General features: G+C 40.3%; 1 protein-coding gene across 1 annotated transcript in view; it reads right to left on the reverse strand.

Annotated features, from left to right (window-relative positions):
• Positions 1–16,738, reverse strand: part of fam81b (family with sequence similarity 81 member B) — a 55,231-nt gene that overhangs the window by 10,148 nt on the left and 28,345 nt on the right. Inside the window, exons 5-7 of the mRNA XM_028805964.2 lie at positions 15,935–16,064; positions 7,008–7,114; positions 3,869–4,004 (exon numbers count right to left, since the gene is read on the reverse strand). Of these exons, the coding sequence (XP_028661797.1) occupies positions 3,869–4,004; positions 7,008–7,114; positions 15,935–16,064 (373 nt within the window). The remainder of the gene's footprint in view (positions 1–3,868; positions 4,005–7,007; positions 7,115–15,934; positions 16,065–16,738) is intronic.

The following is a 16,738-nucleotide window of genomic DNA, read 5'->3' on the forward strand; positions in this document are numbered from 1 at the left end:
TGTCTGGAAGTGACCATTGTAATGCAGTTTTTAGTTGCATTTTTGAGGAAATGGGCATCTAATTTAGGATGGTGATGCGTTACTTCAAGGGTTGACTTGAAAGAAACTTGTAAACGTGATTTGAAATGTTTTCACAGAATCAAATATGGTACAGAAACAGTGATAAGGTGAACATAAGATAGGTGTTTATTTTAAGTAAGTCTTGTACTTTAATATATGTTGTTTATCATTGCACTGGAGAGTAGAAACATGTTCCATGTTAGATAGACATACCAGAAAGAATTTCACTGTATGTGATAATACTACTATGACAAGTAATACAATACTTTCCTAAAATTAACTGCTTTTCTTGGAGGGCTTCATGCCAAACTACCACATAATGTTGTTGCTAAATTGCAGACACAAGTACTTTAAAGAGTCTCAGCATGAGGAACACCGCTAGCCATAAGAAAAAGCCACAAGAGATGTGTGGCATCAGGCTGTACAACCTGATTTAAAAATTGTCATTATGAATCTGATGAGCTTGACTTCATTTCCCTTTCTTCTTTTGTTTATCACTGGTGTAAAACATGGTAATACTAGCCAACCCACGCCGCATAATTATTTATTGATGTATGAACACTTCCTGAAAGACACAGTTGTCCAAATGGGGTGGGTTTGAGACTACGACTGTGAGTGAATGAAAAGATGGAACTCTGGTGAGAGCCATATACAATTGTCCGTGACTGAAAACTGGTTTTGGCAGATACAGGCATATCTTTTTGAAAGTTTGGCCCTGTGCCTTATTAATTGTCATTGCAAAGGCCAATCTAACAGGAAATTGTCTGCGTGTAAAAGTAAAAGACAAATTTGAATCTGATGGGGTCAGGGATATCTCGGAAGTGAATGGTGATAGTAGCTGGAAGCATTTGGGACATTGCCACAATTTCTGCCTCGCCACCATAAACTCCGGAAGTATTCATTTAGTCAGCGTATTGTTGAGCAGACTGTATGACTATGCTTCCGTGACTAAGAACAATGCTGTCGTGCGTACCCCATGATCTTAGAGTTGGCAGGCGGGGCTCTGTCGTGTGTACCCCATGCGCACTGCCTGCTCATGCCTTGAGAGCGAGGGTGGACGCAGGAGGAGGGTTAGAGTTGGCAGGCGGGGCTCTGTCTTGCATGCTTGCGTATCCCATGGTTGGGCGACTTGGTGGATTATATATAGAAAAGCAGCCGGAACCGAAAAGAACAATGAAAAGTCAACGTGGCTCAGAGGTGCATGTGGACTGTAGCAGAGACGATTATAGCTCGCATGCTGAGTTGTTCCAGAGTGACAGTTGAGAAGTCGATGTCGCCACATAGTTGTTGAACAGGATCAGAAATGGAAGGAAAACAATATGAAGGCAATGTTACAGGTGTTCCAATTGTTCCGTCTCCAACATCAAGGAGCCATGTTGCGAAATGTTGTTCTTCAGGAAGAGCTCTCATATTTGTCGTCAGTGTAAGAACATGTATGTGACGCCACAAAGGTTGCTAGTTAATGCAACTGGCAACAGTAAGTGCATGGGAGCCACGCATAATGACGGGGAGAATTTGTCGGAAATCTCCACCCAATAGTATTGTTTTGCCTCCAAATGGCTGCGTGTCACCCGTGAGGTCACGTAATAACCTGTCAACTGCCTGGAATGTGTATGCATGTGTCATTGGCACCTTGTCCCATATTATCAATTTGGATTGCAGAAGATGTTGAGCATGTGGCGAGGTAGGTTTGATGTTGCATGCGGAAGTAGTATTCAGCCTCAACGGTATTTTAAAAATGGAATGTGCAGTTCGTCCACTCGGTAACAATGTTGCAGCTATTCCTGTAGATGCTACAGTTGTAGGAATGTCTCCCCTAGCTCTGATGGTATGAATCAGGGTTTTGTAGACAAAGGTTTTCCCTGGTCCTGCAGGACCATCTAAGAAGAAGCATGTTTGTCAGGGATGGGAATCACTGTATGGAGCGTGTAAAACAGTGTCAACAGCGTGTTTCTGTTCTGTGTTGAGTTTGTCGTAGTGTTCCGGGAGGAGGGTTAGAGTTGGCGGGCGGGGCTCTGTCTTGCGTGCGTGTGTATGTCATGATCGCGTGACTTGGTGGATTATATATAGAAAAGCAGCCGGAACCGAAAAGAACAATGAAAAGTTAACGTGGCTCAGAGGTGCAAGTGGACTGTAGCAGAGACGAAAGCGACTGAGGTGGTGTTTGGTGAGGTGCTGCGTGCTGGCACATGAGCAGGCAGTGTGCATGCCTCGAGAGCGAGGGTGGACGCAGGAGGAGGGTTAGAGTTGGCGAGCGGAGCTCTGTCGTGCATATCCCATGGTCTTAGAGTTGGTGGGCAGGGCTCTGTCGTGCGTATCCCATGGTCTCTGTCTTGCGTGTCATGGTCGGCTGCTTAGTGAATTGTTGGCGAGCGGGGCTCTATCTTGCGTCTTGCCTGCCATTGTCGGCTGTTTAGTAAATTATATATATAGATTATACCGTAGAATGCACAGCGTAATAGTATACTAAATGTAAAAACATTGAATAACACAGAGAAAACCTTGAACAACAGAGAAAACTTAACACTGCAATAGTTCGCGCTATAGCGCCACGAACCGCTTGCTAAAAACACTTTTTAATGAGTTTTAAGCACAGGGAAAAAAATGAACATTTGAAAAATCCGTAATTTAATAAACCACCAAGAAAAGTAACATTGCAACAATGCACGCTACGAACCGATCGCTGTAAACAGAAGTGAAAACAAAATCAAGCCCAGTGCATTCTTTAACTGCCTTCTCTGTCTTGTGCATCCAGCTCTCTCTCTCACGCTGCCTGTGTGTGTGTGTCTCTCTCTCTCTCTGGCTTGCTCGCTCGCTGCACAGGGAATGCACAGGGAGAGACTGAACACGTGCGGAAATTATCAGTGGGCGGGGCTCTGTGAGTTGGTGGGCGTGGCTCTGTCTTGCGTGCATCTTGCTCGCCATGGACTTAGTGAATTATATATATAGAAGATTGCCAAGAGCATATTAAAATATTGTTGTAATTTTTTTGTGAGCTGGGCCCTATTGTAACTAGAATATTTTTAATGACAGGATTCAGAGTCTTGCTTTTGTACAGCCAATCAGAAAAATGTAATGGCCACAAGATTTTCCGTTTCCATCTCACTTGGTATGTCTGCACTTCTGTCACATCAAATCTTCTTCTTAGTCTTCCTAAAGTATTGCACCTCTGTTTTACTTCTCTACCTACAAATAATTTGGTGAGTGTCTCTGAAAATAGCAACAAAGGAAACCATCTCTAAACCCCACACATTTGAATGAGCAGCTCATTTGCATTATTTCCCATACAAAGCAAACAAAGACCAAGAGTTTAAAGTAAACCCTTTCTCTTCACGTGGGATGTGTATGGCATTTGAGCTAATGATGTGTGCTTTGTAACAGCCTTCAATGTAAAAGATATTAATAAAAAGCGTTGTCATAGCAGCAAACATTTGCTTATGAGAAGAGCTCCGAACATTGTCTAACTTGTGGAGATCATGCTGTAAAACAGATTTGTGTTCACACTCATTTTTTGAAATTAAATTATCTAATAGCTTACGTTTTGTTTTCACTGCTGCCATGTCAGGCCTCAGTTATCACAGCACAGCACTGAACTGGATTAGGCAGATTTGAGAATGTTATGATAGTTGAGTACAAGTCATTTTATGTAGTGACCAACCATGAAGTATCTTACTTGAACAGTGTAACATCAGTAACTCCCAGTCTTGTAGCTCTGTCAAGTGGAGCTTCCAGATTTCAAACTTTTTTCTTTTTTTTTTTTTGCTGCTTTGTTTTTCTGTGTTTTACCCTCTTACAGTAAGTGACTCACTATTTTCTCTTTAATCTGGCTGTGTAGCTGACTGCAGCTCTGTGTCTGGATTTGCTGAGTACGTGACAGCTGTCCCTCTGTCCATGTTTTCTGGTTCTGGATCTGCTGATGCAAGTCCTCCAATACACTGTTGATCCTGCAAAATGAAGCATTTGGTGTAAACAAACATTCACAAAGAATAATAAAATCTCATTGCCTTAACTGAAAGAGTAACTATGCCCTCAATAAAGAAGAGAGGAAAGTTTTAAATTCAGGTAGTCGTTTGTAATGACATTTTGGTTTTGTCTGTCCCATCTATTTTCTAACTTACTCAGCCATTTATGGTTGTAGAGTGTTGTACTTGAACCTTTTAACAACTTTCGTTATTATATCATTAGCAACCATTATATAATGATTACCATACTCTTAAACCTATGTCACATTACATGACTTTTCTAGCAATTTTCAGTCATTGCCTTCAATTACACAATCTTAGCAAGTTAAAGGCAGTTGATGGCGTGCTTCTGTGAAGCCAATCATCTGATGTGACATGGCCAGCGTCTCACTCCAGCTAGGCTGCAACTCACTCCAATCAGTTCAAACAAGTTTGATTTTGTCTTTAGTTGGAGGAGCTGGCTGTGTGTGCAGGAGAGCTAACAACCAATGATGGCTCATCTGGAAGTGCATTTCATTGAATGCAGCAACGGGGAATAGGGAACAAGTGTTTTGAACCTCACAAATGGAAGAGAAACTTGTCTGCCTGTTCTCTTGTGTTTTACATGCTAAAATAGAATAGAAAAAAGAAATAAAGGGCAGAGACTGCAGCTGAACTCGCCATAGCTATTAAGCATTGTACAGTGACAGCTCCGTCAGGTAGCATGCTATTGTTTCTAAGAAAATGGGGCAAATATAACCTCACTGGAAGATTAGCACTCGTATGGTAAATATGACCTGGGCTGCAATTTGCAGTGAAGAGATATGCGACTGCGGTTGACAAATCTGATATACCCTGTGACAAATAGTTGTGTAATATGATGATGTTGGCATTAGTTACTTTATAATCCGTTTCATTAATATGCTATTAGCAAACATTTTATAAATCTGATATACCCTGTAGCAAATAGTTGTGTAATGTGATGTTGGCATTAGTTACTTTATAATCCCTTTCATTAATATGCTATTAACAAACATTTTATGTAATGCTTATTTACATGTTTACAAATAATGTATTCATTAGCTGTAGATGTTTTTGATCTAAAGGTGAAACTGTTCATCCATTGTAAGTACAGTATGTATATGAGTGTACTAAAGAAAGTAAAGAACACTTTTGTGTTACTGGAGTTCCTATCCATCCTTGCCACAATGAGTACAAGGCTATCATCAATCACACTTACACAGGCCATTTTAGTGCTACAATTACAACCTCAGCTCAGAAACGTTGGGACAGTATGGAAAATGCAAATGAAAACAGAAAGCAGTGATTTAAAAATTCACTTTTGACTTGTATTTCATCACAAACAGTATAAAGACAGGATTTTCAATGTTTAGTCTGGTCAACTTCCATTTTTTTGTAAATATACATCCATTCTTTGCCATTGAAACCTATAGCACATTCCACAAAAAAGTTGAGATGGGGCATTTTAGGGCCAATAATAACTTAAAAGAAGAAATTAATGATTTGTGTAGAAACGTATGATGATCAACAGGAGATTATAATCAAGCTTTATTATAAAACCTGCATTCTGTAAAGACCTAGTCTTTTAGGGGCAAAGATGGGAAGGGGAGCACCAACATTCTCATAACTGTGTGAGAAAAACATTAAAAAGTTTAAAAATAATGTTTCTCAAAAACAGATTGGAAGGAATTTGGGAATTTCACCCACAACAGTGCATAATATAGTAAAAGATTCAAGGAATCTAATGAAAATGTCAGTGTACCAAGTGCAAAGATGCAAGCCTAAACTGCCTGTCCATGGTCTCCAATTCATTAAGACCCTTCATTCATCAATTAGTGATATACCCACATAGGCTCAGGAGTACTTAGGCAAACCTTCATCAGGTAACACAATACATACTGTAGTTAAATCCACAGATGCTGGTTTACTTCTGTACTGCGCAAAAAAGAAGCCATATGTTAAGTGTCTGAAAGCACCATTAACTTTTCTGGGCTCTGAGGCATCTGGGATGGGTCACACTGAAAATGTGCCAATATTTCGGGTCTTTTTATGGAAGAAATGCATGTTGTGTCCTCTGGACCACAGAAGGAAAGGACCATGCAGACTGTTGTCAGCTACAAGTCCAGAAGCCAGTGTTGGTGATGGTATGGGGTTGTGTCAGTGCCCTGGTCAAGGGTAACTTGCACTTCTGTGAAGGCACCATTAATTATGAAAATTACATGTAGATTTTGGAGCAACATGTGACACAGTCAAGATGGTATCTCTTCCATGGTCGCCCATGCATATTTCATCAAGACAATGCAATATCCCATTGTGCGCGCATTACAAGGGCACGGCTGCACAGGAAGAGGGTGCGAGTGCTTGACTGGCCTGCCTGTAGTCCTGACTTGTCACCAACTGAAAATGTGTGCCATATATTGAAACACAAATTGCACACCTTAAGACTTGTTTGCATGAAGAATGGGGCAAGATTAAACCTGAGACACTCCATAAATTAGTGTCTTCAGTACTTAAATATTTATTAAGTGTTGTGAGAAGGAAAGGCAACTTTACGAAGTGGTTGATTCTTTACTGTCCAAGTTTTTTTGGAATATGTTACAAGTATCCAAATCAAAATGTGTGTATTTTTCAGGAAAAAAAAAACTACTATCAACAAATAATGAGTTGTAAGATTGTTGTCAGGTTAAAGATCATTTATAATCATTTCCTAATCATTGCTTTCTATTTTTATTTGCATTTCTGTGCCATCTCAACTTTTTCTGAGTTGGGGTTGTAAATTAATCAGATGTACGGAAGGAAAAACCCACACAGATAAGGGGAGAATATGAATCTGAGACAGGATCAGAAGGCACTCCTCTAAATCTCTGAGCAGAAGCCCCTGCGCCCCAGAGAGATATACCAATAATCATAAATGCAAAACCTCTGTAAATGTTTATTGGATAGCAGATATTCTTTTTAAATCTTTAGCAAACAACAAATACTTACTTGACATCTAAAAGATTCAGTTCATGATGCTGCTCTCCATGAGCCATTTTCAGGTTAGAGTTCTGTTCTGAGAGAGATGCCTCAAGCTTCACCAGCACCTGTGACATCTGCAGAACAGTTCTGTTAGAAGGACTTCTATATTAATAATAAAAAGTGGTAAATATGTAGACCACGGACATAATTTTATAGCAGTCTCCTTTCTCTATTAACATCATGATGATGCCGAAATGAATCCTGGCATCAATGGGTCAAAGGCAGGTGCCAGTTGTAGAGTGTGCGTACTTAGGTTAAGAGGGTGGTAACAAAACACAGTTCCTTAAAGAGGCTAACAAACGCTATACTGTTGTCAAATCGCTTAGTCCAATTCAGGTTTATGAGGGACTGGAGCCTGTCTTAGCAGCAGTGGATACAAGGCAGGAAACAGTCATGCACCAGTCTATTATACACCCACATACTCATAAGGCTAATTGAGAATCAATTATTATTGTAACCTACAAATTTTTGGAGATTCGAGAGGAAAATTCTCACAGACGTGGGAAGAATACTTGGTCATGGAATTTTAGCCCAGGACACTAAATCCGTGAAGCAGAAGTATTAACAAAACACTGTGCTGCTGTGCCAACCCAGGCAAACAAATTGACTTTTCATTTAAGAATATAGGAGAAAACCTTAAAAGTTAGCTTCTGACACACTTTTTAATGGTCGTCAGTATCTGACCAGTGAACCTGCATGATTGACATGATGTCTCCTATCCGCTGGTTTTCTGCCTCTCTGGACAGGCCAGTATTGCACTATAAAACTCAACAAGGCTTCTGGTTATTCTGGTTAAAGAGTAGATCCAATGTAGCAACTCCAACTTGTGTATCTTGTTATCTCTGTGGGTGTCAAATTATATGACTAGAAACAGAGCCGGCCCGAAGCAAACTGATACTGAGGGCCCCATAAGGGTCCCGACTCCTGCAGCTAGGGGGTCCGGGGCAGAGCCCCAGCCGCCAAGCGATTTCATGCATTCTGAGCTGCAGAAATGTGTTTTCCCGGCATCTACAACCATACACGTTTTGATGATTTCCGTTTGACACTGACAACCGTAACCGTACAGAGCCAGCCCTAGACAATTTCGGGCCCAAAGCAAACTGATACCGAGGGCACAGTGGGCCCCCTCCAGCTGTGGGCCCGAAGCAGTCGCTTCGTTCGCTTCGCCCTAAGGCCGGCTCTGCTAGAAATTGCAGTTTCTTCACGACTTTTCATCAAATTTCATATTGTGCCGTTAGCAGGGGTGTTGAACTCCAGGCCTGGAGTGTGGCTACAGGTTTTCATTCTAACCCTTTTCCTAATCACTGACCAGTTTTCATTGCTAATTAACTCATTTTCCCTCCATTTTGATAGCCCTGTTTTTAAGGAGTCAGTCCTCTGAATTTATTCCTTTCTTCATTAAATGAGAGACAAACAGAAATGAGATGTGAAACAAGCCGACAGATGACCAGCTAAATTGGGATTTGAAACTCCAACCACTTTTCACTCCAACCAGTCTCTTAATCCATCCATCCATCCATCCATTTTCCAACCCGCTGAATCCGAACACAGGGTCACGGGGGTCTGCTGGAGCCAATCCCAGCCAACACTGGGCACAAGGCAGGAACCAATCCTGGGCAGGGTGCCAACCCACCGCAGGACACACACAAACACACCCACACACCAAGCACACACTAGGGCCAATGCAGAATCACCAATCCACCTAACCTGCATGTCTTTGGACTGCGGGAGGAAACCGGAGCGCCCAGAGGAAACCCACACAGACACGGGGAGAACATGCAAACTCCACGCAGGGAGGACCCGGGAAGCGAACCCAGGTCTCCCAACTGCGAGGCAGCAGCGCTACCCACTGCACCACCGTGCCGCCAGTCTCTTAATGAAAAGCTGATTCTTGCTGTTAATTAAACTCGTTATTTAATTCCATAGCTTGTTGCTGCTCTTATTCTGCCACGGCAGACATTTCTAAAACTGTTGATTTTCTGTTTTTTCTAAGAACATCGTCAAAATGTTTTAGTGACCTGAGAGATCAGCCTTACTGAGAACTTCACCTGTCGTTATTTTCAGATATTATGTGCTGAGCACAGGTGAGCTGGTCATGTGGCAGCTTGTTTTGTGTCTCATTATTGTTTGGCTGCTAATTAAGGAAAAAGAGACAACTAAGGGGTCTGAGTCAAGTTAATTAAAACTCAGGCAAAAGAAGTTAATTAGCAGCAAAAACATGTCACAAATGAAGAAGAAGGATAGAATGAAAACCTGCAGCCACTGCGGCCCTCCAGGACCGGAGTTTGACACCTGTGCGTTAATGCATGGTGAGTTTGGCTCATTTTGAATCATTGTGAAGTATATCAGAATAAAATTAATGATAGTAATCAAAGAATATGGAGAACAAGCAACCAATTGCTGCTTTCACTATAGCCTGTGCACGCCTGTTGTATGACAAACACACAGCATCAAACCGAGATCTGTATTTACACCAAAATTCAATGAACCATTGCTCCATTTACACTGTCCAAAAACACTTGCTTTCCTTATTTCCTTACAGCTTCCATTGCTCTTCACTGTTCGTGGGTTATGTGCCCATCTTACATCCTGTCATGTACCCTTTAATCCAGTGGGTTCATAATAATAATCACCTCCAGGTCTTAATGAAGTGACTTCAGTATTCTACTCACCATTCCCTGTAGATGTGCTCGTGGTGTATTACGCCATCACTTGCCTACCACCTAATAGCGGAGAGTGTGTGCAAATGATGTGATGTGTGGTTGGAAGCAATATTGTAGAAATATAAAACATTGATTTTGATGTTTAGTGCGCTACTATTTCATTTTTGAAGCAAATCCAAACATAAGTTCTCACCCCTAGAACAATCTCCAGATGAAATTACCGACAGAGTTTCCCATACTTCAGAAGTTCTGGAGTTTCTGTCTGTGGATCCCACCTATGCTGTGTGGTACCCCAGTTACCTTACTGACATAATGTAACCTAAAACAAAATTGGCAAAAAGAAAGTCAAATCCCAGTGTCTGCACTTCCAAAAATGAAAGTGAACAATGATTATTTCACAAAAAAACAGAGAAAAAGCTTGTCTAATTTGCATACTGTGTTACCATTGGCTTTATGTCTCCATGCACAGCTCACATACGCCCATATTAGGTAGCGATTTGAATGCCTTGGATTATCTTCATCAGAGTGAGGCATGGTAGCACAGTGCTTAGTGGTGTTGCTTCCTGGATTTGATTTTCACATCCACTCCTTGTTCTGCTGTTGCAGAAATATTTTCCTCTCATTCTTACCAATGTTTTGCAGGTTTAGGCTTTTCCAAATTAGGGTTTTTGCATGTCATACCGATTCTCTGTCCAAGGCTGTCCCTTATGTCCATTATAGCAGCACTACTTAAAATTGTCTACAACTTCCAGTGGCCCCAGCAGCATTGCAGCACTGGGTAGACTTGGAGAACACAGGGGTTGCTGGAAAGAACGATGATTAAGCAGGCTCTTTAAAAGGTAGCTTGAGAAAACACCAAAAGGGCCGCAATCAACTGTCTATAGTTGTTATAGACATTTACTGTACACCTCCCGCTGCCTCAGCAGAGCAAAAAACATCATCAAGGACAGCTCCCACCCTGGCTCTGATCTGTTTGACCTGCTGCCCTCAGGGAGGCTCTACAGGTGCATCACAACAAGGACAAACAGACTCAAGAACAGTTTTTTCCCAAAAGCCATAACCATTCTAAACTCACACATGCACTGACTACACAGTCTAACCCCCCAACCACTGGACTTCCTTCTATCCATCAACTGTGCAATATCCAATATCTAAATGATATTGATAATAACTGTGTAATATCTGTATACTGTACAATATCATTACTCTCAGGGTCCAATATCCACTATTCACTGCACATGATCATCATTATTGTGCAATATTTAAATAATGTGCAATAACCCAATAGTGCAATAATTATTTATTCTTTCCATATGTATATAGCGTCGCAGAACTTGTTTGTGCAACTTTTTTTTTTTAACTTTTTGCACCATTTGTTTATGTATTTGTTGTGTTCTACATATATGTCTGCACTGGAGAAGCAGCTTTTAATCTCATTGTACATGTGTATAGTGACAGTAAAAAGGCATTCTATTCTATATTCTACTCATCACTCACACTACTGGATTACAACTACAACCACCTAGGATTACAGTTTCTTCTGGATGTATGTACTGCCCTATCTATGCCTGCTTGTCTGAGTAATTTCATCTTGGTTGGATAAGTCTTCGTCAGAGGGCTGCTCCCAATTACACTAAAACTTCATGCTACGGCTGGAACCTCAAAGGAGAAAACTTTACATTTCACTCTGAGGGCTAATCACAGGGTTTTACATTCCGCACATCGTCATCTGCATCGGACTGTAGTGGACTTTATTGTTAGTTAGTAGTGTCTGTTGTTTCATTCAGTTTCATGTATGTAATGTAAATAACTATCTCCAGTGGGGGATTGGGGAGAGCTTTTGCATACACGTTTCTGTTTAATGTTGTTTTTTCGCATCATTTTTTAAATAATGTATACTTTATTATCTTTATTATTGATTGAATCATTGAATCGCTTATCAGAGTCTCAGTGTGTGAATGTGAGTGTGTGGGTGTGTGCTAAGTCAAGGCTGGATGTGTTCCTGGGGTTCCTGTAATGAAATAAACAAATCGCTGTCTTTGTGCAGTGTGGATCTTAACGTCCTCATGACCACTACACCAGGAACTGCCAGCAAAGGTTTTGCACATCGTGCACTTTTTGCCACTGACTGACTCACTGTGGGCATGATATGCTAAGCCAGTGGTTCTCAAACGTCATCACCCCAAGGTCCCAAGTGTACCAAGTGAATATGTGAGGGTCTACCTACATGATGATAGTTCCCCTCTTGTACTTTTGATGCAGCCTTGATAAAGGTGCTTGTTTTTGAACTTACATTTATATTATTTATATAAATGTGATATAAATATATATTATATTATTATACTGTGTGTACAGATCATTTTCCTACACCTGGGTTATATTTTGCTCTTTGTTTTCAGCATATTTTATGGTCTGTGTGCCTGCCTATGATCAATATCTATCTATCTATCTATCTATCTATCTATCTATCTATCTATCTATCTATCTATCTATCTATCTATCTATCTATCTATCTATCTATCTATCTATCTATCTATCTATCTATCTATCACTACATCCATCCATTATCCAACCCGCTATATCCTAACACAGGGTCATGGGGGTCTGCTTGAGCCAATCCAATCCAACACAGGGCGCCAGCCCACCGCAGGGCACACACACACACACACACCAAGCACACACTAGGGACAATTTAGAATTGTCAATGCACCTAACCTGCATGTCTTTGGACTGTGGGAGGAAACCGGAGTACCCGGAGGAAACCCACGCAGGCACAGGGAGAACATGCAAACTCCACGCAGGGAAGTGAACCTGGGTCTCCTAACTGCAAGGCTGCAGCGCTACCCACTGCGCCACCGTGCCGCCCTCTAATACTACATAAATGCGATAATTAAAAACAAAATGGCTGTGACATATCATTTTAAATTTTTTTTCTCATCTGCTTTCTACTCCCTGGTTTATCGTGTATTTTTTAATGGATTTCGATAGTTATCTAAGAGGAATGTTTAAAGAAAAGAAATGGATGACATTTTCATTCATTCCTATTATACAATTGCATTGTACTGATTTTATACCTCAATTAAACAATGACAAAGTAAAATTATTTTACAACAGTTAACTCTTAAAAAAAAAACTTTGAAACATCCTGAAATCTTGAGCTGTGAGATATGTTTAATGCACTGATGCACAATTGGATTTTTTCCTGCAGGGCAATCCTCAGATTGCCATCTAATTCTCTGTAAACGTTTCCAGGGAAAAATATATTGTGGCCTTAACTGATCTTTGAATTAGTGTGGCACATCCATCTTGTCATAGCCCCACTTTTGTTTTCCTATGAACTCAATGGTACCTTTACAACGGGCTTGTAATAATCAATATGGTTCAATTGTAGACAGCTTATTGGAAGCAGAAGATCATTCTGGCTTTTTAAGGACTGGCGGATTTATTTTTGTCATCATAGAAGATGGGATGCCGGCCATGCATTAAGAGTGGGATGGTGAGTTATGGCATGGTAAAGTGTGCTATTGGCTAAGATTTCTGGGTTATGGTTCTGAATAACAAATGGATGCTGAGGCACTGAGGCATGAACAGCAAGTAAATGAAAACACAAGATATATGGAAGAATTAGGTCAATTCAATATGTAATTTGCTGCCTCATGTAGATCGCCTCAAGATTCAAGTCCCTTCCCTCTTCAGGCTGCTTGATTAAGCATCTTTGCCTCATACACATATGTTCCAGTGCTGCATGTAAATATTGCCTTCTATCAAAAGAATCTGCCATGCAAAGTTTAGAAAACGAAGCTTAAAAAAGCCAGCTATGCACAAAAGGAGGCTAACCCAGTTCTGGTGTTACTTAAAATGTAGTCAGTCTCCATGCTGGCTTTCCTTATTTGCAATATGAAGAAACTTGACATGAAATACTGTATTACGTGTAGAGTAGGCAGTAACTGTGTTGGATGTTGCAAGCTGAACCTGTGTAACAATGGTGCTGCTCCTCTAGATAACAACACTGCTAGCGAGGAAGGCAACACAAAGTTTTCTTAAGATCAACTGGTTTATTTGTCTTGGTCAGTAATCTGTGGAGAATGCAAGAGCCAGGGCTAACCTGATCTCACTTACAAAACCTCAGCAGTGTGAGCTGAAACGCTTTTAAGAATGGCTCACATCTTTATCATTCAGTGTTTCCTACAGAAATTTTGAAATATGCTGTAGGGTGGCAAGTGGGTGTGATTGGCCTTGTGAGGGAAGACTGAACATTTAGCTTCTGGAATGTCCATAGCTATCAAGTATCGAGGACATAAATAAGAAAATCAGAATGGGGTAGACATCCCTTTCCAAATTTGCACCACTGAAATGACTCTTGACACAGTAATTTCACGTATTTAGCGAAAATATCAGTGATATGCTAATGAATGCATGTGGTGGAAACTCTGGGGTTTATTAGTTGCTTTATAATTGTAATTTATTATAACTGATTAATAGATTATTCAAGTTTCATGTCCATCTGTTGTAACACATGTGCGCATGGGAGACAGCTTAAGGGCACGTTTGACAGTAATCATCCTCCGGACCAGGGGTTGGCGCTGTTGTCTGTTGCCTCTACAGACCACCTATGACATTACTGTGAACCACCCTGAACCCTTCCCTTCATGTCTGGTCAACTCAACCCCATCTTTGACAGTCCACAATACGACTCGCTCACATCTGAGAAGAAGTTGTTATGTTTCTTTTTGTTATTTAAAAATTATCAGTTATTCAGGGATCACTTCAGTGCATAAATTCTTTCTGATCCTCTTTTGTCATTTGTTACACTCGAAATGGGCAAAAAAATCGGGAGTAGTTTCCCCTAGACTTTCTCCTATACTCAGATATGGGGATGGATATTTGAGGAGTAAACTGCAAGACAATTATTATATTTTTATATTATGTACATTAAAGAACCATCAACAACAAATCAAATCAAATTAATAATATATTGAACAGTCATTATAGAAGTAAAGTTGAATAAATCAGACTCTGCAGCTGCATGAATAAAAAAGTAACACTTCCAGTTAGCGGAAATAGCTCAAAAGTTGATAGAAATCTACGTTTTGTACCTAATAATAGTATGCATAATTTGGTTGACCCAAGTGAAAGCGTGCTCAAGTTATCGTGTCTACGTACACACACATACACACAGACATAATTCCAAAAATTGTATTTTCTGACTAAGGGAGGTCTAAAACATCGAGATTCATCAAACTCTCAAGGTCAAATTTTTGGACGATTACAACTCTTTCCCTATGAGAAAGTAAATTGGACTCAGGGAGGTCAAAAATGTTGAGATTCAAAAACATCTCAAGGTCGAATTTTTGGACGATTACAACTCTTTCCCTATAAGAAAGTAAATTGGACTCAGGAAGGTCTAAAATGTCGAGATTCAAAAACATCTCAAGGTCGAATTTTTGGACGATTAAAACTCTTTCCTTATACTGTACTTCATATAAGAGAAAGTAAAAAGAGCAGAATTGCAGGAACTCAGTAAACACTAATCACTCTAAGAGTGTTTACACTGTGTTGGAGCTGATCAAATTCAACCACATGAAAATATAACTAATCAAAAAACATTTCCACAATGCATTTATCCATTATTCACCCTTAGCCAGTGGATCAAATGCATTATGTGGCTTAAGTTTGCAAGTAACAGTTGAAGAGTCATGAACACACCAGTCAGTGCTGCCATGTTTCACTTCCAACCCGGTCACTTTTTGGGCTGAATTTTCACTTTTTAACCAGTTCATTTGGGATTTTCTCCAATGACGGTGGTTTCCTCTCATATTCCAAAGATATGTATTTTGGTAAATTATAACCTGACCAAACTTTAAAGTAACATTTCATCAGGTTGGCTTTTGCTTTGCATCTAAAGGTGACACTGCATTGCCCTGTAATGGATTAATCAGGTTTAGGAAATTATTAATAGAGGAATGAGAATGCTACATCTGATCCAAAGCTGTTAATTTCCAACATAAAGACTTGTATGAAAACATTTGAAGACTTTACAAAATCAAACACATAATGAATAGTTTTAGAAGGATAATGCAGTCTGTGTTGTATTCAATGGGGTATATTGAAAATGGCAGTCACAGCAAAACAAATGTTTTAGAATTAAAATGTATCTTTGAAAAAACTGAAGTGACACTGAATGTGACACTTAACTGAGTACACGGGAGCAGTTAGTGGTCTAAACCTTACCTTCAGTTCCAGCTCCCTGATGTGTTTTTCCAGGGCTAACTGTACATCCTTAATTTCTTTCCCCAGATTCTGAACTTCTCGAGTGGCTGAGCTGATATCTCCAGAGAGTTTTGAAATACTGGCATCACACCTGGAACAGAAACATATTTCTTAATACTTAGTGGAAATCCTGGGTGCAGTTATCCACGTGGAAAAGAACGATTGTTTTTGAGTAGACATTTTGATTATGAGGAGTGCGCTATCAGAGAGAGAGAAAGTAAAGAGCAGTAAAACTGAGACACCATGCGCTTCTGACCCCAAGGAAAGGTAAGAGTCTGACATGGGGAGTTTTGCCTCAGTACAACTTCAATTGGGAATTTCTCTGAGTAAGGAATGAAGCTATGGGTTGATGACATGAAGTTAAAATTTGTCAGAATGGGTAGCTTAAATGATTTAATGTTTTGTGCTGTGTCAGAGTTTTCAAACAATACCAGTTTTATGTTGACGTTTTTGTAATTTTTATTGTGTTTTTTGGCTTTTGCAATGTTCTGATATATTCATCCTTTTTGACATCGTGCGCCACTGAGCCCCAAACCACAGACACAATGGCACCCAACACAACTCCGATCTCAAATAAATCACTTTATGTGTCACAAGCACCCCTCCAATTGAGAACCAGCCAGATCAACACAAAAATTCCTACAACTAATAATTTCTTCTCTCCTTCCTTCATCCAAGTGAGTTTTGCCCACTGCCTCTCGACTTTGACTCCCTGAGGTTATGCAGAGGACCTCTTTTAAGCCAGCCCTGGGAATGCCTCTGGTG

Source organism: Erpetoichthys calabaricus, chromosome 7 (assembly GCF_900747795.2).
Source record: "Erpetoichthys calabaricus chromosome 7, fErpCal1.3, whole genome shotgun sequence".
Taxonomy (NCBI): domain Eukaryota; kingdom Metazoa; phylum Chordata; class Cladistia; order Polypteriformes; family Polypteridae; genus Erpetoichthys; species Erpetoichthys calabaricus.